Source organism: Botrytis sinoallii (assembly GCF_014898435.1).
Source record: "Botrytis sinoallii strain Bc 23 chromosome Unknown BSIN_001, whole genome shotgun sequence".
Taxonomy (NCBI): Eukaryota; Fungi; Ascomycota; class Leotiomycetes; order Helotiales; family Sclerotiniaceae; genus Botrytis; species Botrytis sinoallii.
The window spans coordinates 2,649,122-2,676,335 of NW_024066028.1; the positions used below are offsets into that span (position 1 = coordinate 2,649,122).

Consider the following 27,214-nt stretch of genomic DNA (forward strand, 5'->3'; position numbering starts at 1 on the left):
CTGAATCTGGCATGCAGATTGGCGCCACAAATAAAAATTTAGACCCTGGATATTACTGACAGCTGGACAGCCGTTATCGGGGGTTTAAATTTCGTACCAAAGTTGAAGCTTCCAATACCATGACAAGACATCAGACTCGCGCTTCGTCAGAGTTCACGAAATTTCAGTCATTGGTATTATTCCAGCACTAGAATCGCAAGCAATGGTCACATGAATATCAACACATATGATTGGCTAGTCAGAATACATGGATATTCGAATGTGGAAGTAATTCAATAGTTTAATCTATGGGTGCTGGTTGTTTTCGGCTAGAGCCTCATTGCATCGTACCATTACATCCAATCACTATCCTAGTACGATAAAATTTGGCCCCCGCAGAAATCACATGCAACGCCGCGCAACGGATCACGATAATGAAAATGATGGCTTTATTCTTCATAGGTTTTGCTTTTTTTTAGTATTTACCCGGCACTTGGTATGACGTGCCTGATAGGTTGTGATGTTTATTAACCCTCTCATATCTTATTAGTATATAGAAATTTGAATATTTGTTATCTCGTGGCTGCTTTTATCCAGTATCATGTCAGCTGTGCTAATAATATCGTTTCTGGCTATTCAAAACATATCTATAGATTACCCCTCTCTTCATTGTGACTGAAATTTTCGATTGAATGAAGTTGTAGAGGTCACTACGCCTCATTTGCTTATGTTCTTTGCCATGGACAGATGATTGATGACCTTTCTACAACAGAGTTTCGAGTGGTGATTAGGTGAGGGATAGTAGAAAGCTATCATCAGCTTACAATCAATTGCCGGTCTCATTAAATCATTCCTCTTTGAATCCTCCACCCCCGGAATATGCGCCTTCAAACCACCCTAGACAACGTTTAAGGATTATGCGAAACTATCTGGAGATGCTAAAGAACACGCTAGCTATAGCACGAACGATCTTCCCTGGGAGCATATAAAGATGGAATGGGGGGCCTAGAAAATTTATGCTAAGTTGTGTATTTATTATGGACTGTCAAAAGCGTGGTCGAAGAGCAAGAACAGGGAATTCACTTGCCAACCGCAACCCCTCTTTTTATCGATTCACTGTTTTCCTCAATCGTAAACTCACACTGTTGAGAATGATGGACGTGCTATATAAAATCCCACTCATACCTTCCTTGTATCTCCATGCTATGAAAGCAATGGATCTACATTTAATGAGGTCGAGACAGCTTCGCTGAAACTACACCAAAACCAGTGTCAAGCAGCGTAGGTTTCAAGCCAGTTCGATTCGAATCTTTTGGGCATCACTTGTTTCGTATTATCTGAAGTAATAATGCGATTAGTGGCAACGCGGAGGGCAGTTAAGAGGGAGCGGCTAAGATCGATAACGTCGACGATTTATTGACAGTGAAGTTTCACTAGTTTCCAATTATCTGAGATATAGATGACAATCACGGCTATAATGAAGCATTTCCACACATACTGAGATGTCGGAAACAAGATCGGACACAAAGCAAATCCCAATTTTCCATTGTAGCGGTAGCTTCGAAAGTTCCTAAGGTCTTTACATTACTTCAAACTGGAGAACGGTCTTTAAATAACTCGGCATTGATTCGTTTGGCTGTAATCACACTACTTGAAAATTGTACTTCAGTATTTACTTCGCACCAATTCACCTAGTCCCGTCTTTCTACTCTTTAAATCATCCAAATTCTATCTCTCTGACTATTATGGAAAAGAAAAATTGGTGGTATAAAGGCCGTGCTGAATCCTCCTCTGTCCTTTAATCCTACAATGCTGAATATCAGTCTCACCTAAGGTGAACTCCGACGTCGAGTCCACCCTCAATAGGATGTACTAATACCGGCAGCGAATGATGTGTTATTTTCAGCTGGCTAGCTGAGCCCGAACTTCTGGGTTTGTTATTTTTCTTACTGTTGTTATTTGAACTATTGATATGAGTACATGGAGACAATGAGAATGGTGAGTTTACCATTGACAATGGAGAGTAGTCATAGCGGTAGGGTTTTAAAAATTTCCTGATAGTTCGACACTTTTCAAAATGAGATATAGATCAATACTTTATCGAATCAGCGGGAGAGTACTTCTCTAATCGGAATGACCGTCTGGCTGCAGACCTATCGATTAAGTAATCCAGTACTTTCGATATATGTTGAATTCTAAAGCAAGTAGGCTGTCTTCAAATGACCCTTGCTGTTAGATATGGATCGCTAGCAGTGTGGACTAGCTCTTGTTGATTCACTAAATCAAAACTAATGTACTTATTTATATTCAATATATACATATGATCTACCAATTCTCCCCAATTACCCCTCCTCATCCTCCCCGTTTCCCAATAGTATCTGTAATCCCAAAATATCATTTACCCCGCTTGAACATCCTTTCAAGCTTCTATTCGCTTTAGACTTCCTATGCATTTAAGAGATTGCTCATCTATTACCTGAAGCTGCAAATCTTGAGCACAGTTTTAAAGTCGACTCAAGGATCCTGTTCAGCTCAGTTCAGTTCAGTTCATCGTTCTGTGTAAACCCAAGTGATTTTCTAGTCATAGAAAATTCACATAACGAAGGTTTGGACAACTACCTAGATATCTTACTTGGTTATCACCGGGAATTTGGAAATTTATATCAGATACACACAGAAGAAAAAGAGAGATTGACAGCGACAAGAAATTCAGCGATCATAACCGTGTCATGCGTTTTTCAGTAACAGCGAAAATTTTCAGAGAAACCCAAATCCTGATATTCAATTGTCTCTCATACTACGGATGAAGAAACAATACCTCTCAGTCTCCCATTCGAAATCGTATTATCATCTTTTGGTTCTGGTCCCTATCTTTTATAGTCGACGGAAAACCCCATTGACTTGTCGAGAGGCAGGTGGCACCATTACATTATTAGAATACATAATGGCTCGTTCTTAAATACCGCAGAATTACAGATTTCAAAAGATTGGCACTACCTACTCAATGAATCTCAAAGCAGCACATGTAGAAATCAACATGATGATCAAGCCATACATATGATTCACTAACCAAATATTCTTACATGATGCTAGGCTCCTGGATTTATTCTCCTCTTAAAAATTATCCAATATGGGATATTTAAGAAACTACAGATCTGAAAGTAAAACATCATTGCCATCAACAAATAGAAGATATGATTTCCATGAACGGAAGCAATCGAGATGCATCTGCCTAGCCCCGTATCCTATCCTATTACTCGCTGAACGCGTTTGAGTTGTGTAGAAATTGATAGAGATTATGTATTCTATAGACTTTACGTTTTACTACACCAGATAGTTTATTGATATATATAGGTATTAAACGATAGCATTACTCCTTATAAACAACAACAAGACCCCATCCAAAGCGACGAATATTTTGACAAAACTAGACGAAGGAATAGTAGCTACAACAACATCTCGCGTTCGCATTCGCATTCCCTTGATCAGAGGTAGAGAATCACATGTTAAATGTTGAATAACTACCTACCTGGAGATCTCAATCGATACAGCGAGAGAGAAAAGACGAGCCTTGTTATCCAATAAAAATAGCGGCTTGTAGAATGATAGATATTGAAACTTATAGGGAGGGGGTTTATATAACACTACCTAGGTACCTAGTATAAGGAAAAACTCAAAGTGTGGCGAGACTAACGGGAACTACCTGCATGCGAGTACATTTATTCACCTTCTTCTCCAGTTTCCTCGCTGCTTGATATTCACTCAACCTCGATTCGCACCTTGATATAACTACCTAGGTAGCTGGAGGTAGGTAGGTAGTCGCCTCTCAAAAGACGGGTCAGTTCCTCAATTCACCAATTCCTCGATTCTTTCCTCGAGTACCTACCTACCTAAGTACTTATAACAGACATCTCTCCTACCAATATTTGGTCATCAATCTACATGTCGATACCAAATTTCCGTTCAAAACACGAAAGAAAAAACATACCCAGTATTTATTTCTACAGGCGTACTCGTGTCGAGTTATTGTATTTCCGATTGCATTTGACGGGATTTTTGATGGGGGTTTCGGAGGAGAGGAGAGGAGTTTTCGATGAGTGGAGATAGAGATTTGGTGGTAGGCGGTAGATGAAAAGAAGGAATGAAATGTGAGTCCCTGAGTATAGAGTATAACAACGACGACATCCATGACGACTAAGGTGTGAATATCTTTGTTCCTCTAGGTTGGTGTGTCGTATGGGTAGATGGTAGATACTAGGTAGGTTATAGAAATTTTTGGGATTGGATATGTAGATACTCGTAGGTATAACAAGACGAAGAAAGGGGGAAAGAAAGAGAGTTTCACTCGAAACTTCCGTCGATATTGTATGTATAGCAATTCATCCAACCACATCAACAAGTACAAATCAATCACAAACTTTATTCATAAAGAACAAGCAGATAATTAATAACAACGTATTTCATATTTGATTTCTTATTTTCTCTTCTCGCATCTATCTTTCCATCCCCTTTCCATGCTTAATGCATTCATCGTCTATCACCTTTCCATGCATCTAGCACCACCAAAAAAATCACCAACCACACCACAAAAACTATGCACAACTAAAGGTATAAAACGTCTCGTCGGGAAAAGAAATTTCTATCTAATCCCGTCCTCTCCTAATATCCTCAAGCCGATCAGCGGCGAGTATATAACAAAAAAGGTGGTGTAAATATTGTTCCATGCCAATGACCGCCAATGCAAATCAAGCCACCCATCCATAAATCAAATATAAAAAGGATCCAAATAAATCATATCATGATTACCCGTACCTATACCAATTCCATCACACGTACTCATCATTGTGAATAGTCATTGTAATTTGACAGGTATTCATAATAAAGAGCATACGTTTAGATTATCACAAGTGACATCGTAGTATACGCATCAACGTATGGAATCTCGAGGTGTGGGTAGAGGGAGTAACCAAGAAATAAGATGAATCGAAAAAAACTCCAGGTAACGAATCAAAGATATGTGTGAGGGTATATTTTAATCGTTAATCGGGGGTATTCGTGCTCCGTCGAAAAGAGAAAACAAGATCAAAATAGCGAGCAAGAATTTTTCTGGCGTGAGAAGTAAAATCAAAAAAGAACAAAAAGGTATCGTCAAGCCGTAAAAGGGGGTAATTTTCGTAAAAAGAAGTGTGAAGTGTAAACTAAGGTGATGAGATGTCGCATCGAAGATTTCGGATGTGTGAAGTTTTTTCTTATCATGGGGAGATGAAGAAAGGGTATTTTTGGAAACGCATTCCAAGAAAAGATCTGGATGCCGTAGGGCAGGAATGACGATCAATCAAATACGTGATCGGCGCCGTCTAGATGGACCCGCATTCTTTGTCTCATCATTTGTTTGTTTACAGCAACGCTGCAACGGCCATGATAAACAATCCCATTACACCATAACTTGCTTGAACATTTGAAGCTGCACCGACGAAGGTTGGTACAGCCGAGGCCGATGCGCCAATTCTTGAGGTTGTGGATGCGATGATGGTTGCAACGGATCCGGTAGGTGCAATGGCAGAGGTGTTGTAGGTGGAGTAGGTGGAGTAGGTGGAGGTAACAGAGGCGACGACTTCAGATACGGTAATGGTGCGAGTGTGGGTGGATGTAGATGTGAAGGTTGTGGTGGAGGTAACTGATTGTGCGCATACACATGCGACAAAGAGGGAAAGCAACAATGCTGTGAGACCGTGGAACTGCATTGTGTATGTGGTTGTTTGGAAAAAGTTCTAGAGGAAAGACTTTTGAATTTATTGACAAGAAAGTAATTGTATGAGAGGAATGTGTGTTATAGTTTTTGAAGGATCGAGACCAACGTTAAATAGATTTGAGTAGTCGTTGGTGGGTAGTTGCTTCGAGGAGGAAGATGTATATCCAAAAGATATTGATCAAAGCGCAGATAATGTTTGATATTGTTTCGAAAGTGGAGTGTTTTGGGTCAATAGACTCAAACCTTGAACAATAGGTAGAAAGGATATTGCGTTTGGTGAATGGGGAGGTATCGAATGATGGTGAGTGAATCTGATAGATGATGTCTGGAGTATGTTTTCTTGGAATATACTTTGAATGATTGTAGACTTTGCCAACGAAGTCTGATTGAGTTGTCTGGAGCAAGCTGCAGGTATTGGGATAATGAAGGTGTGTGTTGTTAGAAGAGAGAGAAGGAGGAAGAAGTATTGGGGCGCAAGATGAAGAAGATATCTGAGCGAGCGGGAGCGGTCGAGTAGAAGTGGATCTTCGTCTTTTCCTGCTAACGGTGGCCCGTGATTGGATTGGGGGTGAATGACAGCGGTTTGTTTTTTCTTTCTTTCTTTCTTCCCACGTGGAATCTGGTGGATTCGCAGGTTGACTAGGGGAAGTAGAGAAGCTTGGCCCGGTTAATAATTTAAGTGTGTGCGCTTGACTTGGTTGACTTGGTTGATATGCTTTGATGATTGATCTGCTTGACAAATGAGTGGGAAACGGTCCATTGTACCACGGCGAATCCTAGAACACATCAATCTAGATTCCAATGATTATATCCAAAAGAGGCAATCCATAAGATTCCACATGGTATTAACACCGCAGTGGAAGATATAAAGTTGAATTAACAATATAAAAATTTAATCTAAGCGATCAAATCAAGTGACTCTTTTTCTCCTATTGTTAATATCCAGTGAATGGGGCAATGGGGGGAAATCTAATAAGAGCAAGGAAGAAATAAGTTTCTGTCATACAATCATACAATCATACAATCATACAATCATACAAATGAAATAAGATGAAGTCTGGTGAACATGAACAATCTCCGGATTTTGAGTTGGTCTGTTAAGTTTGTACGGTGTATACCATACGGGAGTACCGCTACACCGTATCTTCTCATCTCCATGGCTCATCGTCATATTTCATTTCCTTTTTGACTTTGAACATTCACGAATCGTGATTTGTAAAGGTCATCGCCTGGCATGCTGAATCTCTTTCTTTATCTCTTATCGTCTCAAGCTTCAGTCTTTGCACGTTCTAAAACATCAAGCAGTACTAAGCTTCACTTCTGTTACACTTCATTCAGGTGTAATGGGTCCAGTAGAGAGAGTCAAGAGTCAAGACTCAAGACTCAAGACTCAACCGTCCCAGAGTCCAGATGCAAAGTCAAGACAAGAGAGAAAGCGTGTTTCCGTTAGTCATTTCATCCTTACTGCCATACCGACCGGTTCGTCCAGTTCGTCCAGTTCGTCCAGTTCCAAAAGCTCAAGCTTAATCCCCGCAATCAACCGTAATCTTAAAATTGAACGTGAAGGGCAAGGATATGGCGAGGATCCAATAGGTGGCTAGTAAGGATTATTATGAGACAAATCTCGTTTTGTCGGCGCTTCGGAAAACAAGCAAAATTAAGTGGATCTCTCTGTAAAAAGTGGGTCGCTGGTACCTGAATTAACCCGAATTGGCGGTTAATTCTTGGTTAATTCATGGTTAAAAAGTTCCAATAGAATTTCAGCCTTAGAAGTTAATAAAATGGTTCCTGACTAGGTAGGTAGAGAGTAGAGAGGACCTGACTAGAGTACCGGTACGTGGAGTGAAGAAAGAAAATTCAATGAAAATGCTTTTCATGGTGCATATTGACGTGATTGCCCAGGTGATCATTAATCCGACTCACGACTCAACGAACATCTACCGTACCTACCGTACCTAGTACCTACCTAGTCTAGTCTAATCTAGATACGATATGTCCTGTACTCGGCTCAACGGCGACAAGACGACAACACAACAATACATTGCATAGGTACCTAGATTCGATAAAAGGACCGTAAAAGAACACGTAAAGATGATTCATTGGAGTAATTCTCTTTTTCTTTCTTCACTCCTAATGAATTTTAGGAAAGGATCCGATTCACAGTTCATGTTCTCCATATTCCGCACATCAGGAAGAATTATCCATCGAAGGAAAAAGAAAATCTCATGACTCTTGGTTACTAGGTAGGTAGTAGGTCGGACTCGTAGGTACCCTTTCTATCATCTTCCTGCGAGCCTGCGTACTCCTGCGAACAATTGTTAGATCTACCTACTACCCAGTCGTGCTACTTATCTCACTTCTGCGCCACGTGTGTAAGCCAGAATGCTCCTTCCCGTCGGTCTCTTACATCCAATTCAAATGATTCCTTTACACCGCAGCAAGAGGAAATTTCCGACATGCAAATAAGAACATTTCCTTCCACACTCCTACATGCCACCAACTAACATTATTCATCAATTGCTACCTTTCCACCCGCATCTCAGCCTCTTCCACAATCTATATTTATGAGATGAGACGAGATGAGATAAGATGCCATCAGTTGGGAGCGGTTAAATGTTACTATACTCAAGGTACCAACTCTCCCCGAATGCACTGCTGCAGCCTTGAAGATCCTTTCGAATTGATCCCAAAGATTCCTTATTGGTTGAAGAGCGGTCGAGTGGAGATTTCAAACCAACCTGGGAAGTTGCAATACCCTCCCTCACCAATCCATGGATTACTCAAATCCATCACGCGAGACAAAAGGAATATGTTTTATATTCACTTTACTATTCAATTTTGGAGATTAGGTTCTTATTGAGGATCAAACAGATGCTCTTTTCAAAACTCTCACAATCAAGCTTGAGAATGGCGAATCACGTTATTTCCCTGTCCTTCAAATCCATGCTGCGCCATGTATTTTCTTCATTTCTTTACACGCTCGAAACAACCCTTTTTGAGCATCTCTCAAACTTTCCATTCTTGATTCCCAACTCCACCATCCAATCCTTTCATATCATCTCTTCCTTCCTCAGATCAAACAATATTGCCGTAATGAGGGGTCGTCCAACTTGAGACCATGTTGCACAAAGCGTGTAGGTTGCTCAAACAGATGATGTATCGGAAATTCTCGCGCTCATTTATCAAATCATTTTAAGTTGAGATGAAATCACGAGACGGATTTGATTGCCCTTTCATCTGTTGCACTCATTTTCTCTGTAGCACCACTTGCTTCTCTTTTGAAATTCCTGGCATGAATATCAACATGGGAACTCAGCATGCAACCTCGTCATGTGTCATCATGCCTTCATCCATGGAGTCATGGAAAGTAGAATCTCCTCAATAAGTGGGATGAACCCTCGATGTCTCACACTGTCTGATCTACCGATCGGACGGAAACAATTCGTTTCCTCTCCATAATCTGGGGTTGTGTTCCCGAAAATATATCAAATATCACGTGATGTGTTTTACATTGATGGAGATGACGACGAGCATTGCAAATGTTTACTCGAGCTTTTACTAGTTGAATGTGGGGTACGAAGCAGCATAAGATCTCATATTGTACATTACATCTACTGAAATGTACAGTCATCTCGATTTCAATGCAGAAAGTAAAGCTTAACCAGTCGAATTTGCCAGTCATCTTTGTGCTAAATCATAATTTCTGACAAGGGATTGTTCAGTTTTCGATCCTGTCTCTGTTGCTGACATGGAACAAGGAAATACTTCTACAAAAATACAATGGCATTGTACTGCGCTTGTACTTGCGACTATTCACCAAAAGTAAAATAATTTCACATCTGAACAGGACATTTTTGTTTGCATAAAAACTGCAGAGTTCCTTCAAGGTAATTCCATACTTCACTTTCAATTCATACAGCAACAACAACATCTACTCATTCAAACAACGGTAGTATTAAACTTGCTTGGTTATCAAAACTTACTTAGTAACCCTAAAACTTGTCAAGATGAGTGGCAGAATTCAGAAATCCAGTCAAAAAGCCAGCGGCTTGACTTGCATTTGCGCTCTATGCGGAAAGCATCTACGAGACAAGCACTCGCTGACTCTTCATAAGAGTGCTAAACATTCAAGCCAATTCCATCCATGTACAAAGTGTGATGAGAGCTTCTCCCTGAAAACTGATCTTAACAAACACATCGAGGAGATTCATGGAGAGATCAAAAACATGTGTGAAGAGTGTAATCGCACATACGTCAGTGTTAAGGGTTACAAGGACCATGTCAAGAATTACCATGGAACCTTTCCATGTCCTCATCCTGGTTGTAACCGCAAGCTAAGTACTCTGAAGAGCCTGAACCGCCACATTGATATTCACGTTCGCGAATTCCCATGCAAAATTTGCGAAAAATCTTTCGCGAGCGATTCTGTTCTTCTTAGACACATGGATTCCACTCACGCGGAATACAGCTGTATATGTTCAGTTGAAGGTTGTAATGCCAAATACGCCGTTCCCGCTTCTTTGAGATCTCATGTTTTGCGCGTCCATGAGATCAAAGTTCATCCGGAGACTGTTTGCAAGCTATGTGGCCATGACTTCAGAGGCAATAGGACCAATCTAAGAAAGCACATGGAAACGATTCACTGGTTAGATTTATTCAAAGGGAAGTTTGGAAAGCCACGGAAAGATGGAGAAGATGAAGATGTCCCTGAAAATCATCTTGCCCCCATGAAACTTAGCATAAAAGGCGCCGGCTCACATTAGACAAGACGTTGACAATCCCGCTCGCAATTTTGGTAAAAACATAATGGTAACATCTTCCAATTTTCATTTGTAATAAAGTATGAGAATACTTAGATTTCATTATTTCATTTGTTGTGGGATGCCCTAGGATTTTTCATTTCTATTCATTTCAGAAACCCCAAAAACAACACAAAACGAAACAACTCTCCTAAAAAAACGGAAACTCCTCCATAATCAATTTTCTTTTCTTTTCAATATTTCCCCCTCTCTTTCTCATGTGCAGCTATGTAATATTCGAGTGAACTCTAATGATATAAAATCGAGTATAAATAAATTGTTAGTGCTCTCCACTTCGTACCCCAAGTTTTCCTTCTTATCACGTTCCAAACTTCCTTCTGACTCGCTTCATCATCTTCTAATACTAGTATATTACATCAAACTGAGACTGTAGTAAGATTCCACCCACTTGATGTTTGCAGCCAGGTCCGATGGGGCTATAGTCAGTCGTGTGTGCGAATCACGCGTAGCTTTCACAAAAATTCGTGCACCGTGGATTGGAAGAACATATCGAGCTTGGCTTCTTTTTGGTTTCGATGGGTGGGAATCGTGGGTATTATGAATTGACGTCGAGGACATCTAATCGATGTAAAAATCAAAATATTCATGACTAGACCTTACCTTAAAACAGCAACAACCCGAATTACCCTCTTACATTCTCGCTAAACCCGACTGTAGAGAGTGATGTACGCAAGTGCTTATATGTAAATACTACTGAGGTACTAGGAGTGAATGGCTTAGAGAACTTGGGGAATGTGATATTATCAGTAAGTGATAAGAGTGAAGAGTGAAGGGTGTACGAGTAATGCGGAATATGTACTATTTGGAGCCTGGATTTGTCAGGGTTTGGGTTCTAAGAGTCTCGTTATTTGATCTGCGTATGGTATTTAGTAATTGTACCCCATGAATTGTTTGGTTGTAATCATGTATATACTCCAAGTAGATCTCTGGGGTTCTTGACTAGTGGTGTATTGCTACTGTATGATCTCAGAGAAAGAGTGAAGATTTCTTATTTTTCTTTCTTTTGTTAAGGGGTTAGTTTTATCAAATCAAATGATACTATTCGATTTATTATAATAAGATTGTCAACTCAAAGTCACAACCCTAGTAAAGATATTTTTTCCTGTCTACTAAAAATGTAGAGCTGATATTTATATTACAAATATCCCCCTTTCTGCAAACGATTACAATTCTGGACTTTCTTCCCTTGTCTCTTCCACTTTCTTTGGCTTGTCCGGCTTTATCCACACGATCTTACGTGAATCATGAGCCCAAGACCTTGGATCCTTCGGATCTCCCTTTCCCAAAAGTATACATCCCATCGCAACCGTCAGGGACATTGGTTTCTGCGGAAACGCCTCGGGCCAATTCGCCGGCTGTGTAAGCGCATCTGGAATACCCTTTTGATAATCACTATACCCTTCGGTCCAGGCAATGTTTATTGCCCTCCACGGATGATTCACCCCGTCGTAATCCATGGGCCGCATGGACGCATCTACGGGTAGTGACTCCCGTGTATTCTCATATGTCGGACGTATGTATTTGAAATCCGAGTGGTGCAAATTCGGCATGTTGAGCATCATTGGCTCGTACATCTGCCAGAGGGGCAGCAGGTTCGCGTCGGGATACTGTCTGTATTTCTCGGGCACGGTGCCGATGGAGAGCCGGATGAATTTGTGCGGGCGGTTGAACTCCCCGCGGATGGTCGGCCGCAAAGTGTCGTGGATTTTGGTCGCTGCCGAAGCCGGGGATGTTTAATGCTTGGCCGGCGGGTCGACATGTGAATATGAACGAGGAAGATGCCGTAGATGTCGGCGGTGATCTGCTGGATGTCGTCGTGTCGAATCGCGCAGTAGGGAATCCCGAGGCGCTCTTTGATGTTGAGGTTGTTGTGGCCTTTGCGCTTTTCGTTCAGCCGCCGGTAGAGTATGTGTCGGGGATGTTTGGGGGGTGGCGAGTACTTGTCCCAACATCATGTGGTGTTGGGATTTTACATGCGGCCAGAGTTCCCAGTTGCCGTAGATGGCCCAGGCCACTAGAGTTGTGTTAGTATCCTTGCTTATTTATTTTCATTTTTTTATTTATTATTTTTTTGAGGACGAGAGAGAGAGAGAAGTCAAGTAAAACATATAATTACCCGCTCTCCAATACGAATTCGACACCAACCAAATCAAATTATGCGGACCCTGATACTGTTCATCGGCCGGATAGCTGCGCACGATATTAAACCTCGTATCCTCAATCAACGGAAACCCCTCAATGCCAATCTCGGTAAAGGGATTTAACTTTACGCCCCGCACCGTCGGGGTAAAAAGCTGATACTCCTCCAATGTCTCCTGGAGTCGCTGATCGGGAACTTCTTCGAGATCCCGCGCGCGAATCACGGGCAGCGGAGGAACTTTCTGGCCGTAGAAGACGGAGAGCCAGTTGAGTACGTCGAAGGGGGTGGGTTCGTTTATATTTTCGCGGCCGGGTTGCAGGGGGATGTAGTCGCTTATGTCGGCGCTGGTGATGGGGCGCTGGTATTCTTCTCGGCTGTCGAATGTGTGGTGGACATCGTATTTGTTGGACATTTTGGAGAGGTTTGTGGATGGATGAGGGGAGGGAGAGGTCGTCTGGAGGGGTTAATCATTGTGCTTGCTTGTTGTTGAGTGCTTGAAGTATGGTTGGTTTTTTGGGATAAAGCGGGCTTTGTTGCTTGGGGAATGTTGCTTGAGCATTGGGTGTTGGATAAAGGGGAGTCAAAGTCCGGAATTCATGATCTTAAGACAAAGAATACAGATATTGAGAGCTTCGGGGATGATAATATTTCGCGTTAGTGTTGCTTATTGAGGAGGTAGAGGAGAAGGGGCTTGGGTATTGAAAGTTTAGTATATGGGGTCCTATGAACATGATCCTGAGAGACATTGTAGCAAATACTGATTTAAAAACGATTTGGAGGATTGCGATACAGTTCATTTTTGAAACTCAAGGTTGGTTGTTCGAAATCAACTAAACTTAATAATGAGACCGATACTTCATCCCCGCGACCTGAAAAGTCTAGGGGATAGGGAAGATCAGACATAAAGAGGGTGTAGAGTAATTATACGTCTGAAACCACCATGTCAGTACGAAGTATTGTAAGTAGTAGTGAAAAGGTTCATAGTTTTTGATTCTTCGTCAAATTTATCACTTATGGACAACTTCCAAATTGCACGTGTCAGATAACCGGATTACTACTATACCCCTTTATCTAGTGACTCGAGACAAACATAAATAGGTGTAATATTGAATACTATATAAAGCAAAGTTTCTCCCCGAAAAAATCAATTATACTACAGAAAACCCATATATACTGACTCCAGCATCTCTTTACCAAAGCACAATCCATCAATCAGTAAGTAAGTACTCTTTCAATAGAATTTCCTCCGCCAACTCCGCATTCACAACATCCAAGATATTTCTCCTCACCACCTAGGCGGTTTTTTTGGTGTTTTTCCCGTCTTGGGAGTCTTGGAAGCAGACTTCTTATCAGCATTTCCAGGAGTCTTTTGCGGCCTCCCCTTTGGCGGTTTCTTACTTGATTGTTTTGCTGTTTCGTAAATATCACTGTCGTCATCATCGGAATCAGGGACGAAACCGGTGAATTTCCTTTTCTTTTTCGTTCCTCCCGGTGTGTATTGATCTCTCGGGATCAAGTTATCCGCTTCGTCAAGATCATTGTCCTCATCGTCACTATTGAGATTGTAGACTATCTTTTTTTGGAATCTTTTTGCTTTTGGGATTGTCTGGATCTTCCTTTGTGACCTTTCCCTGCTCGGTTTTCTTCCCCTGTGCCAATATTCTCGCGAGGTTTGCTGCTAATTCCTCATTTGTAGGTAATGTGACCTTCTTCGGAGGTTTTGGTTTTGCTGCGTCGGCGATCCTTTTTTCTTCTGCTTTCTTCTCCTCTTCCTCGTCCTTGGCTTCTGCTTTCACCCACCACTTGATCTCCGTAGGATCATTGAGCTCCCTTGCCAACCTCCTTTCTCTTCTCAGTCCGGTCTTGACCAACTCAATATCTAGAGCTCCTTCTGCGGTATTGATCCCAAGAACTCGAGTCATATCCATCAATGACGGTTTCGGGATGACTGGCAGCGCAATGGGTGGAGGCACAATATTTCTACTTGTACCGAAAGGTCGCATCTTTGATCTTCCAGGCCTGGGGTTACCGTCACGCCATCGGGAAAAGGAAACTGAATCTCGTTGTCCTCGGCTATCAAACTTTCATAATGATTCCGATTGATGAGGTGGAAAAACACGTGCGTCGCGTTGTATTGGCCAAAGAGATCGATCGTATTGGGTGCCTCGTATAGTACTACAAAGAGATTGTAGATATCGGCTGTGATATTAAAGAGCTCGCTTGATTGCCAGGCCTGGTGGAATTATGATTAGCAACTGCACTATCACATTGGTCAGTATGTACGAGCAGTAACTTACATGTGGAGTGTTCAATCGGTGCCACATATTCATTTCGCCATCGGCGTCCCCAAAAGAATTTAAATGCCAATAAAAGTCATATCGTGGATGTGCAGGATGCGTGAGCACGTAACGAAAAAACCACAAGTGACAGTACTTCGTATAGTGCCAATACAGAGTAGTTCCATACAAAGCCATTGAGACTGAGATTGTCAGCATGAGATTCTATCGACACTCGATCACAAGAATATATCCTAAACTCACCTGAACCGAAAAAACAATCTCCACTCGCGGGTATTTTACTCGGATAAAAGATGACACCATCCATGAATGGTATTTCGACGCGCAAATTTTTGTTTATAGGCACTCGCCCAGGCATTGGTCTGACGATCGGGGGCTCGTACATGTCATCCGGAATACTGTCTCTTACTGCCTCATTTGCATCCTTGCGTAGATTATGCTTCCATTTAAATTCCCAGTCTCCAGGGCCCGGCCATTTTTTGCGCAATTCTTCAGTATGTGGATCTTTCGGTCTGGGCGCGCGAACTGCTTGTGGAGATAGAGGCATAATTTCCGGTCTGGGGGCTGGAGGAGGAACTATTTTTGCCAATTCTGCCTCTTTTTGGGCTTTACGTGCCTCCCTCCTTTGCCTCTTCCTTGCTTCTTCAACCTCGAACCGTTCAAGACTGTGTTTATTCGCAGGAAGCTCGGGAAATACAGGGGGTCGCGGAGGAAGGAGTGGCCATGCGCTCTTTAAATGTTCTTGCGGGATCCATTGCAGGGGCTCGGTTGTACGGATCGTTTTATAACGTGGTGGATTTAGTTGCTTCAGGGTGTGGGGCGTATATTGAGCCCATTTGAGGGGTTGAGTCCGCTCGGGTCTTTGGTATATGGGCCTGGCGACGTTGATGTTGGGATCACGTCGAAGGACGCGAGCGAGTTGTTCTTCGTTCATCGTGTTGCGATTGAGAGATGTATTTACGAGACCAAACTTATGTATTCCGAAAAGATTACCACTTCTTTTTAGATGCGTTGGAATTTTTCGAATCCGCCATCAATATTATGGTGGCCGTGTATATTAAATATTATACTAGGTTCTCCTAAGGTGTGATAAAGAACTGTCCTTTCCTTGCCCAAAATTCATTTGACGTTTTGGGATGCTGAATGAAAAGGCAATCCAGGAGAGATAAAGACATCCTTACCGGAATAAGGTGAGGACACAAAGAAAGAATATCCTCTTGTTATAAGACCTTTGTATAATGGACTGGTTGGAAAAGCTTTCCTGAGGATTGAAGTACTGATAATACTGGCAGATATCAAATTGCGATGCTAATTTTCATCCTAGATCCGAAAAAGGGGTATTCGTGATTTGCCGACATCACTTATCGAGTGTATAACTTCAACGCTATGAATAGTAATGATGTTTGCCACATAAAATCTTGAGAACATCGACATTTACAGTCATCCTAGAATTAATAGGAAACAAATCATTTCATCTGTCGTTTATATAATTAGACACCTAAATTCCATGCCTCGGAAAGCCTATTTACCTTTTCACTTATTTCATGCCGTAGACCTAAAAATGAAAACAGATGTGGTGTAAAATCGACTCTAAGCTGTCATCTATTGATATTCAATACAAGCTCTGACTTGAAGAAAGCTTTCCTTAAATAAGAGGCGGTTTATGAGAGATATATTCATTCCAAATCGGATGTGTCTCCCATCTTTTCCACCTTTCCCCATACCCAGTGTTTCTTGAGCTACAGTACTCGAAAGAGATTCAACAACTATCCTTCAAATTCTAGCCGGCTGCTGAGATTATTGAATGCCAACCCTTTCATAGCATCTTAAGATAAAATGAGGCCCGGTGCTTTGAATACATAAACAACAGAAAGCTTTCTTCAGACAAGCCCATCATCCATTTTAGACGGTGATCACGATATAATTCGAAGCGGCGACTTTACTGAATACATACCACGCAGCTCAACATCCACATGAACTACCATCACACCTTTATTCTACATTGTACTAAAGTTCACAAGTTACGATTCCACAAAACAATCTCCAAACACATTTCCATATATATCCACAAAAACTGTACTTCCTCAGCCAATCCCCAGCCATTCCAGTAAACGACTCCACATGAAAATGATTCCCAACCCCACAATTTCCTCAAAACTCAAAAATACAACAAAATCCCCATGAATAGGAGGATACAAAAATTTCTAAGAAAGAAAAAGAAGGAATGACCTGCTGGCCTCCAAAATGTCAAAAGATCTCGACGTCGGCATGATTCGAACATGCGCCCCCGAAAGGAATTGATTTCTAGTCAATCACGTTAACCACTCCGTCACGACGCCTTATTGATAATAATCCAGCCGTTATATTTATTTATATCCAGCCGTTTTTTTCCAGAGCTCTTGTTATCTGCCGGAAAGAGAGCATCGTGATTCTCATTGGCTGAGGTAAAAGTATGGTGTGTCTATGTATGGGACATCGAAATCAATCGATCAACATTGAAAATTAAGTACGTACAGAATAGAGAACCAATTTCTGAAACAAAATAAAAATGTCAGACTTACTCTCAAATTGAGGACTCTTGATTATAATAGGGTTAACCTTACATATCACAGATTGAAAAATATAGGGAAAAAAGTTCTTCATCTCGAGATTTACTTTGCAAAGTTAACATGCAGTACGTCCTGTCAAACTGAGGAGGAAAGTTACTGGCGGATAGCCATTCAAGAATGCAATTAAGGTATCAATATTATGCTTCTTTGATAAATCTGTGAAGATTGTAAAGTGTGTGCGTTCAGCTCTGCATATTGGTCAGTATCTGCTTCAGTTCGAGCAGTTCGATAACCGGATTGACGGATGACAAATAGATACAAATGATAAAAAGGAACATTCCAATGATAATACTGATATATGCACTCTGCTCCATCATCATACAGCGTACGCCACGCAAATTATCAACTGTCTTGACAACATGTTGACAACATGTCTATAGCATACCGACAGCCACTCCCTCGATGAAATCCAACAAGAAGGCCTTCAACGCCTCCTCCAAGTATGTGACAGATCGAGACAACAAAGATCTAATGTTACGAATGAGAGTCTCACGCACGGAGGAAGTGGTGAAGTCCAGGGCACGCATGTATTCTCGGAAACGAGATGGCCAGATGCATTAGCTACCCAGCTAAGGAAGGAGACCGCCACAACCCGGAATAAAAGATGGAGCCATTGCTTGCAAATATGGGGATACTGTAGGCATATCAATATACGCGAGCACATTCGCAGGAACATCTGCAAAAAGTATGTTTTTGATTTCGGTGCCGAAACCATGATTTTAGCGACAGGGGATGCCGTCGGGGCCGTTCTCCTGAAAGGGGTGTTACTTCTCTGTTTTCGATATCGAGCAAATAAAGAAGGTGCTATTGGCGGTAATGGCAGGAGACCGTTGATATTGCAGTCAATTTATAATCAATTCAACTTCAATCGAATTGTCCATTTCGAAAGCTACCTATATCATCGACGCCCACTGCACCGGTTAGGCATCCCCACATTGATGATCAAGTCAGATCTACCTGAAGCGATCGAATCCGATATCAGATCAACCATGATATCAAGATTGACTGAATGATAGTCTATCGAGAATCTGCATTAGATAGTCACATGATGAAAACCCGACCGGTCGAAGTCTTTCCAGGGTCAATGCTTATATCTGAGATTCTGTAACTTCTATTAGTGATTCTGTAATAGCCTTTTGACGACCAATAAGAAAAGTGCCATTGGCGCCAACTGTAAACCCTCATTTTCGGTGGGGATGTATATCTTGCTGAAGAAAAGACGGATGAAGCTAGCGCTGAACCGGAAGACCCTTGAGAGACTACGCACGCAGCCAGATCAGGACATGGGAATTTCCAGAACATCATCGCCATCCAGACTCTGGAACACGCAACATACGCCGAGGAATGTACTTGAGGTAGGACTACTTCTCCAAAACATCCACTTTTCTACTCTAAAAAGGGCTTCAGTGACGCACTCAAACCCTTCGAGATTAAAGAAATTCAGAGCACGGTCGAGCAGGCAATAGGCTCCTCTGGAAAGCAATCAGTGCTTCTACTGAGTGACGAGGTTGAGGCGGTTAATTACGATCTACAGTTGTGTATATGATGAAGTGATGCCCAGTAATTGACAGAGTTGGACTAGGTTTTAGAGTTCATCTTCTCTAAGCTGAACAATCAACCTTGCCTCTGGGAAGTTGAAATTTTTTGTAAAAACACCCATAGAATCCTTTGAAATATAGAATCTGAGGAGTTTCATTGGGTATAACTTTGCCTTCAATTAATTATGGTTTGTATCGGAAACACCAGGGAAAACCGCATCGGAGTAGTGGCTCAGGAAGACTAGAAGGGCCCACCTGCCAACGGAACGATTCATCGATATTGATGATCTGTTTTGACGAATTTGATTGAGTTCATAGTCGTCCTCCGAAAGAGAAAAACTCTGCTAAAATATCGCTCAAAGTAAGTTTAGTCATTCTATGGGCCGGTACGCTCCGTGTGCGTTCCGCTGACAGGTGCGTTCTAACTGGACCCTTCTAAGTACTTTGAGGATATTAAGTTCTAGAGACTAGGGACCTGGAAGAAAGGATTGTTGATCTGGCCAATAGGCGGGGGTTTGAGTCGTGTATACCGTGAGCGGTAGTCCGTGACGAACTCTCTGCACCTTATCGTCTTTCAATCTCGGGACCGAGAGCCCCCATATCACGCGTCCTTGTGGGGTATCTAATAATTCTCATATACTACCCTCCCCGCCTCCCTCCTTCTGACTAATGAGTATAACACCGTGGATCTTTGAATGGTAGCCGCAAATGATTAGCCACAAAAATTGAGAACCCACGGGTTTGTATATTTCTTTAGGAAGGAGAAGACTCAGGGGAGTGGTATACCTAGATATAATTGTGTACCGATTCTCAAATTGTCGAAAATCCGGTGGGGACGGGGCCCAAGCCGTCTCCACATATCTGAGCGCACAGGATTGAGTGCCGACGCTTTTTCCGGCACCGAACTAGATATGCATGATAGGGATATGGAAATTAGGTACCCGTTTTGGATTCGAGAGAAGATAAATATCGACCATGTGAAGAAGGTAGCCAGATACAACGAAGAATTGACACTCTTTTCCCGTCTTGATCAACGTTCTTTTCCATTGCATCTCTCTTCCGCTCCCTCGAAGTCATTGCAAACATGAAAATCGCTGACGTCACAGCCCTAGCCATGCTGCCTTCTACTGGCTTGGCAGCTTGCGGCACCGCTTACTCGGGCAGTCAGGTCGATGGTACACTACTCCGTGCTATCGTGCTTGATTTGGGTACCGACGCCGCCAACGTCACTGCTACTCAATACGACCAGTACTTTGAGCAAGGGAGCGCTCTCGAGGGTGTCAAGGCCCTTATCGCCGCTGGTCAATTTTATGTCAACCTGTGGGCTATCCCAGGAACCGAGGCCATCTTTCAGAACGCCAGCCAGTGCGTGAGCGACGGCTACCTGATCAATCAAGTGCCTTGGTTGTATTACAACACCACAACCGCGAGCTGGTGGGGTGGTTATGAGGCTGAGACCGAGGCCGATAACTACGACGCCGCCGCCCTTTCCCTCGTCACAAATATTGTTGCAGGTCTCGAGGTGCGCTTCTGGGATACCAACGGTGATGGCTACACTGACCTCATCGATGCCGATTACCTCGAGGGTGTCACCATCGACACCATTACGCAAAACGCCAATGGCACCTATTCGGTCTACCGCGGTAATATCGACGTCGCTAGCAAGACTCCCTATGAAGGTACTATTTTCGACGCCGACCATTTCGACGGCAGTGGAACGCCTATCCCAGCCGCCAACTTCGATACTAGTACCAAGTCGGGCGACGTCGCTCTCTTCTGGTACGGCCCAAATGGCTGGGCTATGAAGCGCGCCCAGGAAATACTCGGCATCTTCATCGATGGCGCTGATCACACCGATTACGATGTCGGCGGTGTCGTCTACGAAGATGCTATGCGTTTCTCCCGCGACAACCTACCTATCTCCAACCGACCCGGTGAATTCACCGACGCCCAGAAATTCTTCGGATTGACCAACGACACGGCCGCGGGTCTCAACGTTAGCCTCTGGCTCGTGCCCGTCACCAATGCCTCGGACTTTGGAGGTCCCGTTGGTATGACGAGTGCCGGCAACTCAGGCGCCTTCCTTACCCGGGCCATTGCCCAGGCTCAAGCCCAGCTAGCCAATGCGACTATCAGTACCGACGGCTCAGACGTTTCCCCTACCAAGAAATGGGTCACCCAAGACGTCTATACCCAGCTTGATGATGCCATCACACGTGCCAACTCAGCGCTTTCTTCTGCTAACAACTCGGCCGTCCTACTTGACTACCAGACATACCTCTTATACCTGAACCTGTATGGCGGTGCTGACGATATTGGCGCCGTATTTGCCGGCTTCAACTACACTGGTTTTGAGACCGAGGAGCAGTTCGGTCCGGCTTAATTGCTTCATGCCCGCAACGTTGTTTTTGTTTCTCTCTGGCTCTCAAAGGACAGAAGTAGGAATGGTTCTCTAAATGTATATATCCGTACATAATATAAAAATGTTTTTAGCACGTTTAACCCTGTTTCTCTATAATCATTGCGCACTATAGTGAGCTATTTGTAACCTACCAGTATACGCTGCCGAATTGAAGGTGGCCATATTGACGTATCTTCATAATGCGGCTGGCAAGAGAGTGTTGTATTATTCGGATGTCGACAGTGTACTTTCGTAGGCAAAACCTGTGACTTCTCCGGAATTCACTGTTTACTTTCTCTTTTTGTGTACTAGGTATCTTCGACTATCAAATGGTTCAAGTGAACGAGGGAAAAAGACACGTTCACGTTGCTAAAGTACGCGCGTAATGACCTCACGTGATAGTCACTCCACGATTTTGAACCTGCTGAAGAATATAGATTAAAAAAATATACTTAAAACCTTCAGGGGTACCATAGCACCGTAGATGAAATCTAGCAGTCTTGATTGCAAATATTGTTCCCTATATTCGACAAGTTTCAGACGGTCAAACCAGACTAGGTCACCATATTTGTCCAAGTAAGCTCGATGTGAGCCATCATCACCACTGGGCGAAAAAGCACAATCAATCATAGAGTGAGAAAGTCACAGGAACATAGCACAAGAAGTTTCCAATAAAGTCTGGTGAGTAATAGGTATGAGATTGCGATCTCCGCGTATAACACCTCATCCTTATCAACACTATTGAGATCAACTACCCAGTGCATCAACCATCCCATTCATTCCTGCTGTACACACCATCAAACCCATAACTCATTAAAAAGCCCTGATAAAAGGATCACCTAAGCACCAAGCTATCCTCCCAATCCCTAGACCGGTAAGCTATCCATGCTATGGCCCACGCAGACCTCAATAACCATAATGCACCCGAATAAGTTACAAAAATCAGACCTCAGGCCCATCTATCAATGCCTGTGCAGAAACTGAAACTAAAAATCAAAGGCTAGCTATCCTTCTCTGTGTATCAAAAACTCCAGAGTAAGCTGCCCGCCGGTATCCTATGCTTGTGTGCGCGCCAAATGCCAGATGTAAAGAAGAAAAAAACAACAAAAAACTCCGAGAGCCTGTGGCTCAATGCAAGGTGTGCTGTACGAGAATACAATGCTGGAGCAACCATAACGATCAACTAGAGATCATGATCTTCCAAACTCATGCCGGGATTCAAGATTAGATAAGTTCGAATCCATCATCCTCAAGCGGTTCTGATTTATGGGTTTTAGCCTTCGAGTCTCCACGAGTACGAGAAAGAGCCTTGGATCTGGGACTCTTTCTGCCTCTTTGTCTTTGAAGAACTGTCTCTCCTTCTGCATCCAAAACCTCATATTCACCCCTAATGATCTTCTCGGTTTGTTCATTGACCCATCTCTGCTCCGCAAGGTCTACCAACCCACCCAAGTCCACTCTGTTGCTTGGTGTGTCTGTTCTATCAAAAGAGTAAAGAACACCCTCGTCACCAGTATTCATGATTGCGGTAGCGATAGATGGAGATGTATTATTGTAATGTGTTGGAAGAAGATCGAGTAGAGATCTGGAGAGAGGATGGGAGGTCTTATCTGCAGCCTCAACATGGGCATCGATCTTGCGGGCGATACGGGAAGAGGATGTAAGACCGTGGTTGTAAGATGGGGACCCGGATGGTTTTGAAGGAGCATTGAAACTGTTACGGTAATGTCGGTCGGAGCTGCCACTGAAGGAACGTGGGATTAGTTCGGGGTTCTCATATTTTCTATGAATAGGATAGCAAACGTACACTTGACTCCATAACTTTTGAGGTCTAACCTTCTCCTTTCCCTTAGCAGATGCATCGCCATCAGTCAAACTTATGAAAGTCTTGTTCGCGCCAGCTTGTGGGCGAACCCCCATGACCCATTTCTGGGAGTGATCTTTATCACGTTTGAAGGCTTGGGCCTCAGAGCGAATGTCCCGGTGTTGAATAGGAGAGGTTGGAGTGTTAGATGTAATGGCAGACATGTTGTACGTCTTTCTTGTTCTTGGTTGATGGATTTGTATGGCGCAAAGTTGTAAGATTGGAATACTTATGGAGCGACGTTTCTTGTAATAAGAGATGAGGCCAAGATAGAGAAGAACGTGGCGGTAAACCTTTCTTTGTGTTGGTTTATTCCTTAAAATAGATATAGGAGTGTCTTCCTTTCCGTTCCGTTCACGTACTTATCGGATTGTCCCGTAGGGAATTGTATTGTATCGTTTCTACTCTTTGATTTCAAAGAATATAGCACCTTGTAGAGGATTTGTAGGATGTTCGCAGAGGCAAATTTATTAAGAGAGAAATAAAGGTTTATTAAAGAACAAAGTAGAAGGTTCGTGAATAAGATGATTCAGGCTTTGGCCGGATGACTGTAACGAGTAGTTGCGGCACGGGGAACTAGAGTCACACGTTCCAAGATCAGAAACTGCGAATCAAAACACAATCAAGTGGTGAATAGCAGTAAGGCTGTATGTATGTGATGTTGTAACTTGGATTATTAGTCCTTTGAATCAAAATACAAAGGTTTCGTTGAGTGAAAGGAGAATGTGCTCGGTGAGTGAGTCAGATGAGGGTGAGGCTGATATCCGATGTTGATATCCGGATAAGAAAGATAAAGAAGGAATATGTACGAAGGCTTGATTATGGATTAGGTAGAAGTCGTAAATGGAAATCCGAATGGTGATACTGTGATTGAAAGTGTAAGGGATTTGTATAGCTATTGATATTTGATAGTTCTTTGAATGATGAATGAAGGAGAAGGAGGGAGAGCGAGGAAGAGAAGTAAGATATATGGGACATGTTTCGTTGCTTATCAATGGCTTCCACCTCGTTCACTTGCCTGAACATCATGTACCCGCCAGCATTACTCCAGCCTCCCGCCACGTTCAATAACAAACAAACAAACAAACCACGCAAACAAGGCACAATCTCATCTCTTCCTTCTCATTGATCCAATGAACCCCAGGTAGATGAGTGTATGGCGTATGACCTAGATTGCCCTCGGCCATCACCGGACCTGGCGTAATAACGGGGAAATGTACTCGGTCTTGGTAAAATACATACAACATACAGTACTAAGCCTTCTCCTCTCCTCTCCTTTCCTCTCTTCGTCTCTCTTCTCTGCTCTCCTCTGCTCTCCTCTGCTCTCCTCTGCTCTCCTCTGCTCTCCTCTGCTCTCCTCTGCTCTCCTCTGCTCTCATTTGATTGCTCGTTATCGAGAATAGGGGATGAAACCGGATGACACCTTGTTGGCTGAGTTGGTCAAAAGCTATGCGCGCGGAGGAGCTCGAGTTCCATCTCTTATCTCCATAAACTCATGCAATACAACATCACCAACTTCTGGAACTCTTATCGCTTTGCATAATCATGAGGGCCCGGATTCATGTGCCTGCATAATCTTCTAGATACACCTCGGCGCTTAATAGGCCAACACCCTCCATGCTTTCAATACTCCGGTGCTAATTGGTAGAGTTCGAGAAGGGTGAACACACACACAACGTGCCCAGATGGTTGAGGAACAAGGGTAGCAGTGATGTTTGTATGTAATGGTGTATTATTAGATATGTCTCGTATGTCTTGTATATTTCCCTGTTCGCATCATTGATGAATCAAAGAGAGTATTACATCATGATGATTGATTCTCCCCAGGATAAACCATCCTTCCCAGCTTTCACAGCCCTACCAAACCGAGGTTCGCATCGATCTTTGATCACAGTCTAGAGATTAAATTCAACAAGTATATTCGTAGAGGCGGGAAGGACTTGGTCCGACTTACTTGGCCCCATGATCGAAAGATCCAATCCAATCCAATCCATCGAATGGAAACAGATTCCGGTATAGAACTTCACAAACATAATACGAGCATAATCCTTAAACTACATAATGATGCTTTCAACTGATACTCACACGCCTCATGCACTGAGACACATATCTCATTTCGGTCATCTATCGATCAAATGAAGAATGTAACACACACATGTGATACCACAACGCAAACGCTTATCTTTATCACGTGAAGCAGGACCCGAATACAAACACATGCCAAGAAGGAACAACTATTCAACATCGAAATGGATCGGAAAGCTCCGAAATATGTACTAACGAGGGTAATATATACAGGTACGAAGGGACTGTGAGAATGGAAAGAACAAGTTTGATCAACCTCCTCGGTACACGTGATCATGAATCATCACTTCCATAATTGAGTGACGTTGTCATGTTCAGATTACGTGCACGAGTCTTACTTGAAAGTGTCTACAAAGAACAAGAGACACCACCGCTTGTTGGGACGTTGAGACAGTCGGATGACGACTTGCCGCCTGTTATGGAAACATCGGTCCATGTCCACTATTCAAAGTCAGAATTTGATCTTGTATTGATCACATCACGTGGATATCTATTTGGAGAGAGATAACTTACATCAGTGCAAGAACCGCTTCCACACTCGATAAGAATGTTGGTGGCGGTAGATTCAACGGTTCCAGTAATATTTTCGAGAATAAATTTGGAAATGGTAACGCCATTCGTTGGCTCACCGGAGGTGCCATCATAAGCTTGATTGACTGTGATACCGTAGTCGGTGATACCGGAAAGGGTAATGCCTGAGTAAGTGATGCCAGAGACGGTTCCTGTGTCACCAGAGATGGTCTTGATACGGATACCTAGAGAGTGTTAAGAAAGGTCGTCCATTAATCTCACAATGGAGGATGACATAACCATTTTGCGAATCCTTGATCTCGGAGCTTTCGAACAAGACAGTCTCAACAATGTTGTCATCTCTACCGCCGACAGATCCAATTGAAAGACCGTGGCCACCGGAGCAAACACCTCCTGAGAAAGTAATGCCCTGGAAGAAAATTGTTAGTCCTTGCTCAGAAAACTCAATAAAGTGTTGACTTACAGTTCCGGAGTTGATAGCAACGCAATCATCTTGATTGTAAACATTAGCGCCCGTGATGGTGACGCTTGTACTGGATCCAATGTCAAAACCATCAGTGGTTAGCACCAAGATCATCAGTATCACCATCCGCTGCATTAATGGTAACTCCAGAAATTGTCAAATCGCTTGCGCCGTTAACACTCATCACTTGGACGGGTGGGTTGTAAAGATAAAGGTTCTCAATCTTTGAGGAGACCAAGTTGTGTGCGTAAAAGAATTTTGGTTTGGTCTTTCCTCCGTTGGAACCTTCTCCATCCCAGTAAGCAGCTCCGCGCCATCGAGGTAAGCACCAGTGCTTTGAGTAACGGTGATATTTGTTCCCGAAACAGAGACCAAAGGACCAGACCATTCTTCATAGCCGAAGGTGGTGATGCCTTCAAAGATGACCTATTGATCGGACAGTCAGTATAGTGCAAACTTCGGGCTCTTTGAGTAACAGCTTACTGTAGTTCCTTCAGTAAGGCCTGTCAGATCCAAGGTCGTGCCGGACGGGACTGCAAGTGCAGATAAAACGATGGTTGAACAAGAAGTCTTAGACTTGCTTGCCGATGAAGCTCCTCCCGAACCGGAGAAAGTGCAGGTAGTTGCTCGCTTATCAAGATCTGGAGCAGCCGTTGGAACTGGTGCTGCAGCAGGAAGAGCCGAAGCCAAAGCGGAAAACCCTCCCAGGAGGAGACAGACAGAAAGCTTAACCAT

The 27,214-nt window shown here is 43.0% G+C and overlaps 7 protein-coding genes across 7 annotated transcripts; 2 read left to right on the top strand and 5 right to left on the bottom strand.

The window, feature by feature from the left end:
• Positions 1-5,375: 5,375 nt before the first annotated feature.
• EAF02_000605 (uncharacterized protein) lies at positions 5,376-5,723 on the bottom strand (the record flags this gene model as incomplete). Its single annotated transcript, XM_038896653.1, has 1 exon — positions 5,376-5,723. One exon carries the CDS (start codon positions 5,721-5,723, stop codon positions 5,376-5,378), a length of 348 nt encoding a protein of 115 aa, XP_038763512.1.
• Positions 5,724-9,738: 4,015 nt separating this feature from the next.
• Positions 9,739-10,494, top strand: EAF02_000606 (uncharacterized protein; the record flags this gene model as incomplete). The annotated part of the gene is made up of 1 exon (XM_038896654.1): positions 9,739-10,494. One exon carries the CDS (start codon positions 9,739-9,741, stop codon positions 10,492-10,494), a length of 756 nt encoding a protein of 251 aa, XP_038763513.1.
• Positions 10,495-12,051: 1,557 nt separating this feature from the next.
• Positions 12,052-13,103, bottom strand: EAF02_000607 (uncharacterized protein; the record flags this gene model as incomplete). The annotated part of the gene is made up of 3 exons (XM_038896655.1): positions 12,052-12,402; positions 12,525-12,565; positions 12,668-13,103. The coding sequence occupies 3 exons, from the start codon at positions 13,101-13,103 to the stop codon at positions 12,052-12,054; spliced, it is 828 nt and encodes a 275-aa protein (XP_038763514.1).
• An 873-nt stretch (positions 13,104-13,976) lies between these two features.
• Positions 13,977-15,922, bottom strand: EAF02_000608 (uncharacterized protein; the record flags this gene model as incomplete). Its single annotated transcript, XM_038896656.1, has 5 exons — positions 13,977-14,264; positions 14,317-14,710; positions 14,746-14,924; positions 14,989-15,170; positions 15,232-15,922. 5 exons carry the CDS (start codon positions 15,920-15,922, stop codon positions 13,977-13,979), a joined length of 1,734 nt encoding a protein of 577 aa, XP_038763515.1.
• Positions 15,923-20,219: 4,297 nt separating this feature from the next.
• On the top strand, positions 20,220-21,518 carry EAF02_000609 (uncharacterized protein; the record flags this gene model as incomplete). The annotated part of the gene is made up of 1 exon (XM_038896657.1): positions 20,220-21,518. The coding sequence occupies one exon, from the start codon at positions 20,220-20,222 to the stop codon at positions 21,516-21,518; it is 1,299 nt and encodes a 432-aa protein (XP_038763516.1).
• Positions 21,519-22,760: 1,242 nt separating this feature from the next.
• On the bottom strand, positions 22,761-23,564 carry EAF02_000610 (uncharacterized protein; the record flags this gene model as incomplete). The annotated part of the gene is made up of 2 exons (XM_038896658.1): positions 22,761-23,280; positions 23,344-23,564. The coding sequence occupies 2 exons, from the start codon at positions 23,562-23,564 to the stop codon at positions 22,761-22,763; spliced, it is 741 nt and encodes a 246-aa protein (XP_038763517.1).
• A 2,269-nt stretch (positions 23,565-25,833) lies between these two features.
• EAF02_000611 (uncharacterized protein) lies at positions 25,834-27,214 on the bottom strand (the record flags this gene model as incomplete). Its single annotated transcript, XM_038896659.1, has 6 exons — positions 25,834-25,926; positions 25,999-26,240; positions 26,296-26,425; positions 26,480-26,549; positions 26,667-26,905; positions 26,963-27,214. 6 exons carry the CDS (start codon positions 27,212-27,214, stop codon positions 25,834-25,836), a joined length of 1,026 nt encoding a protein of 341 aa, XP_038763518.1.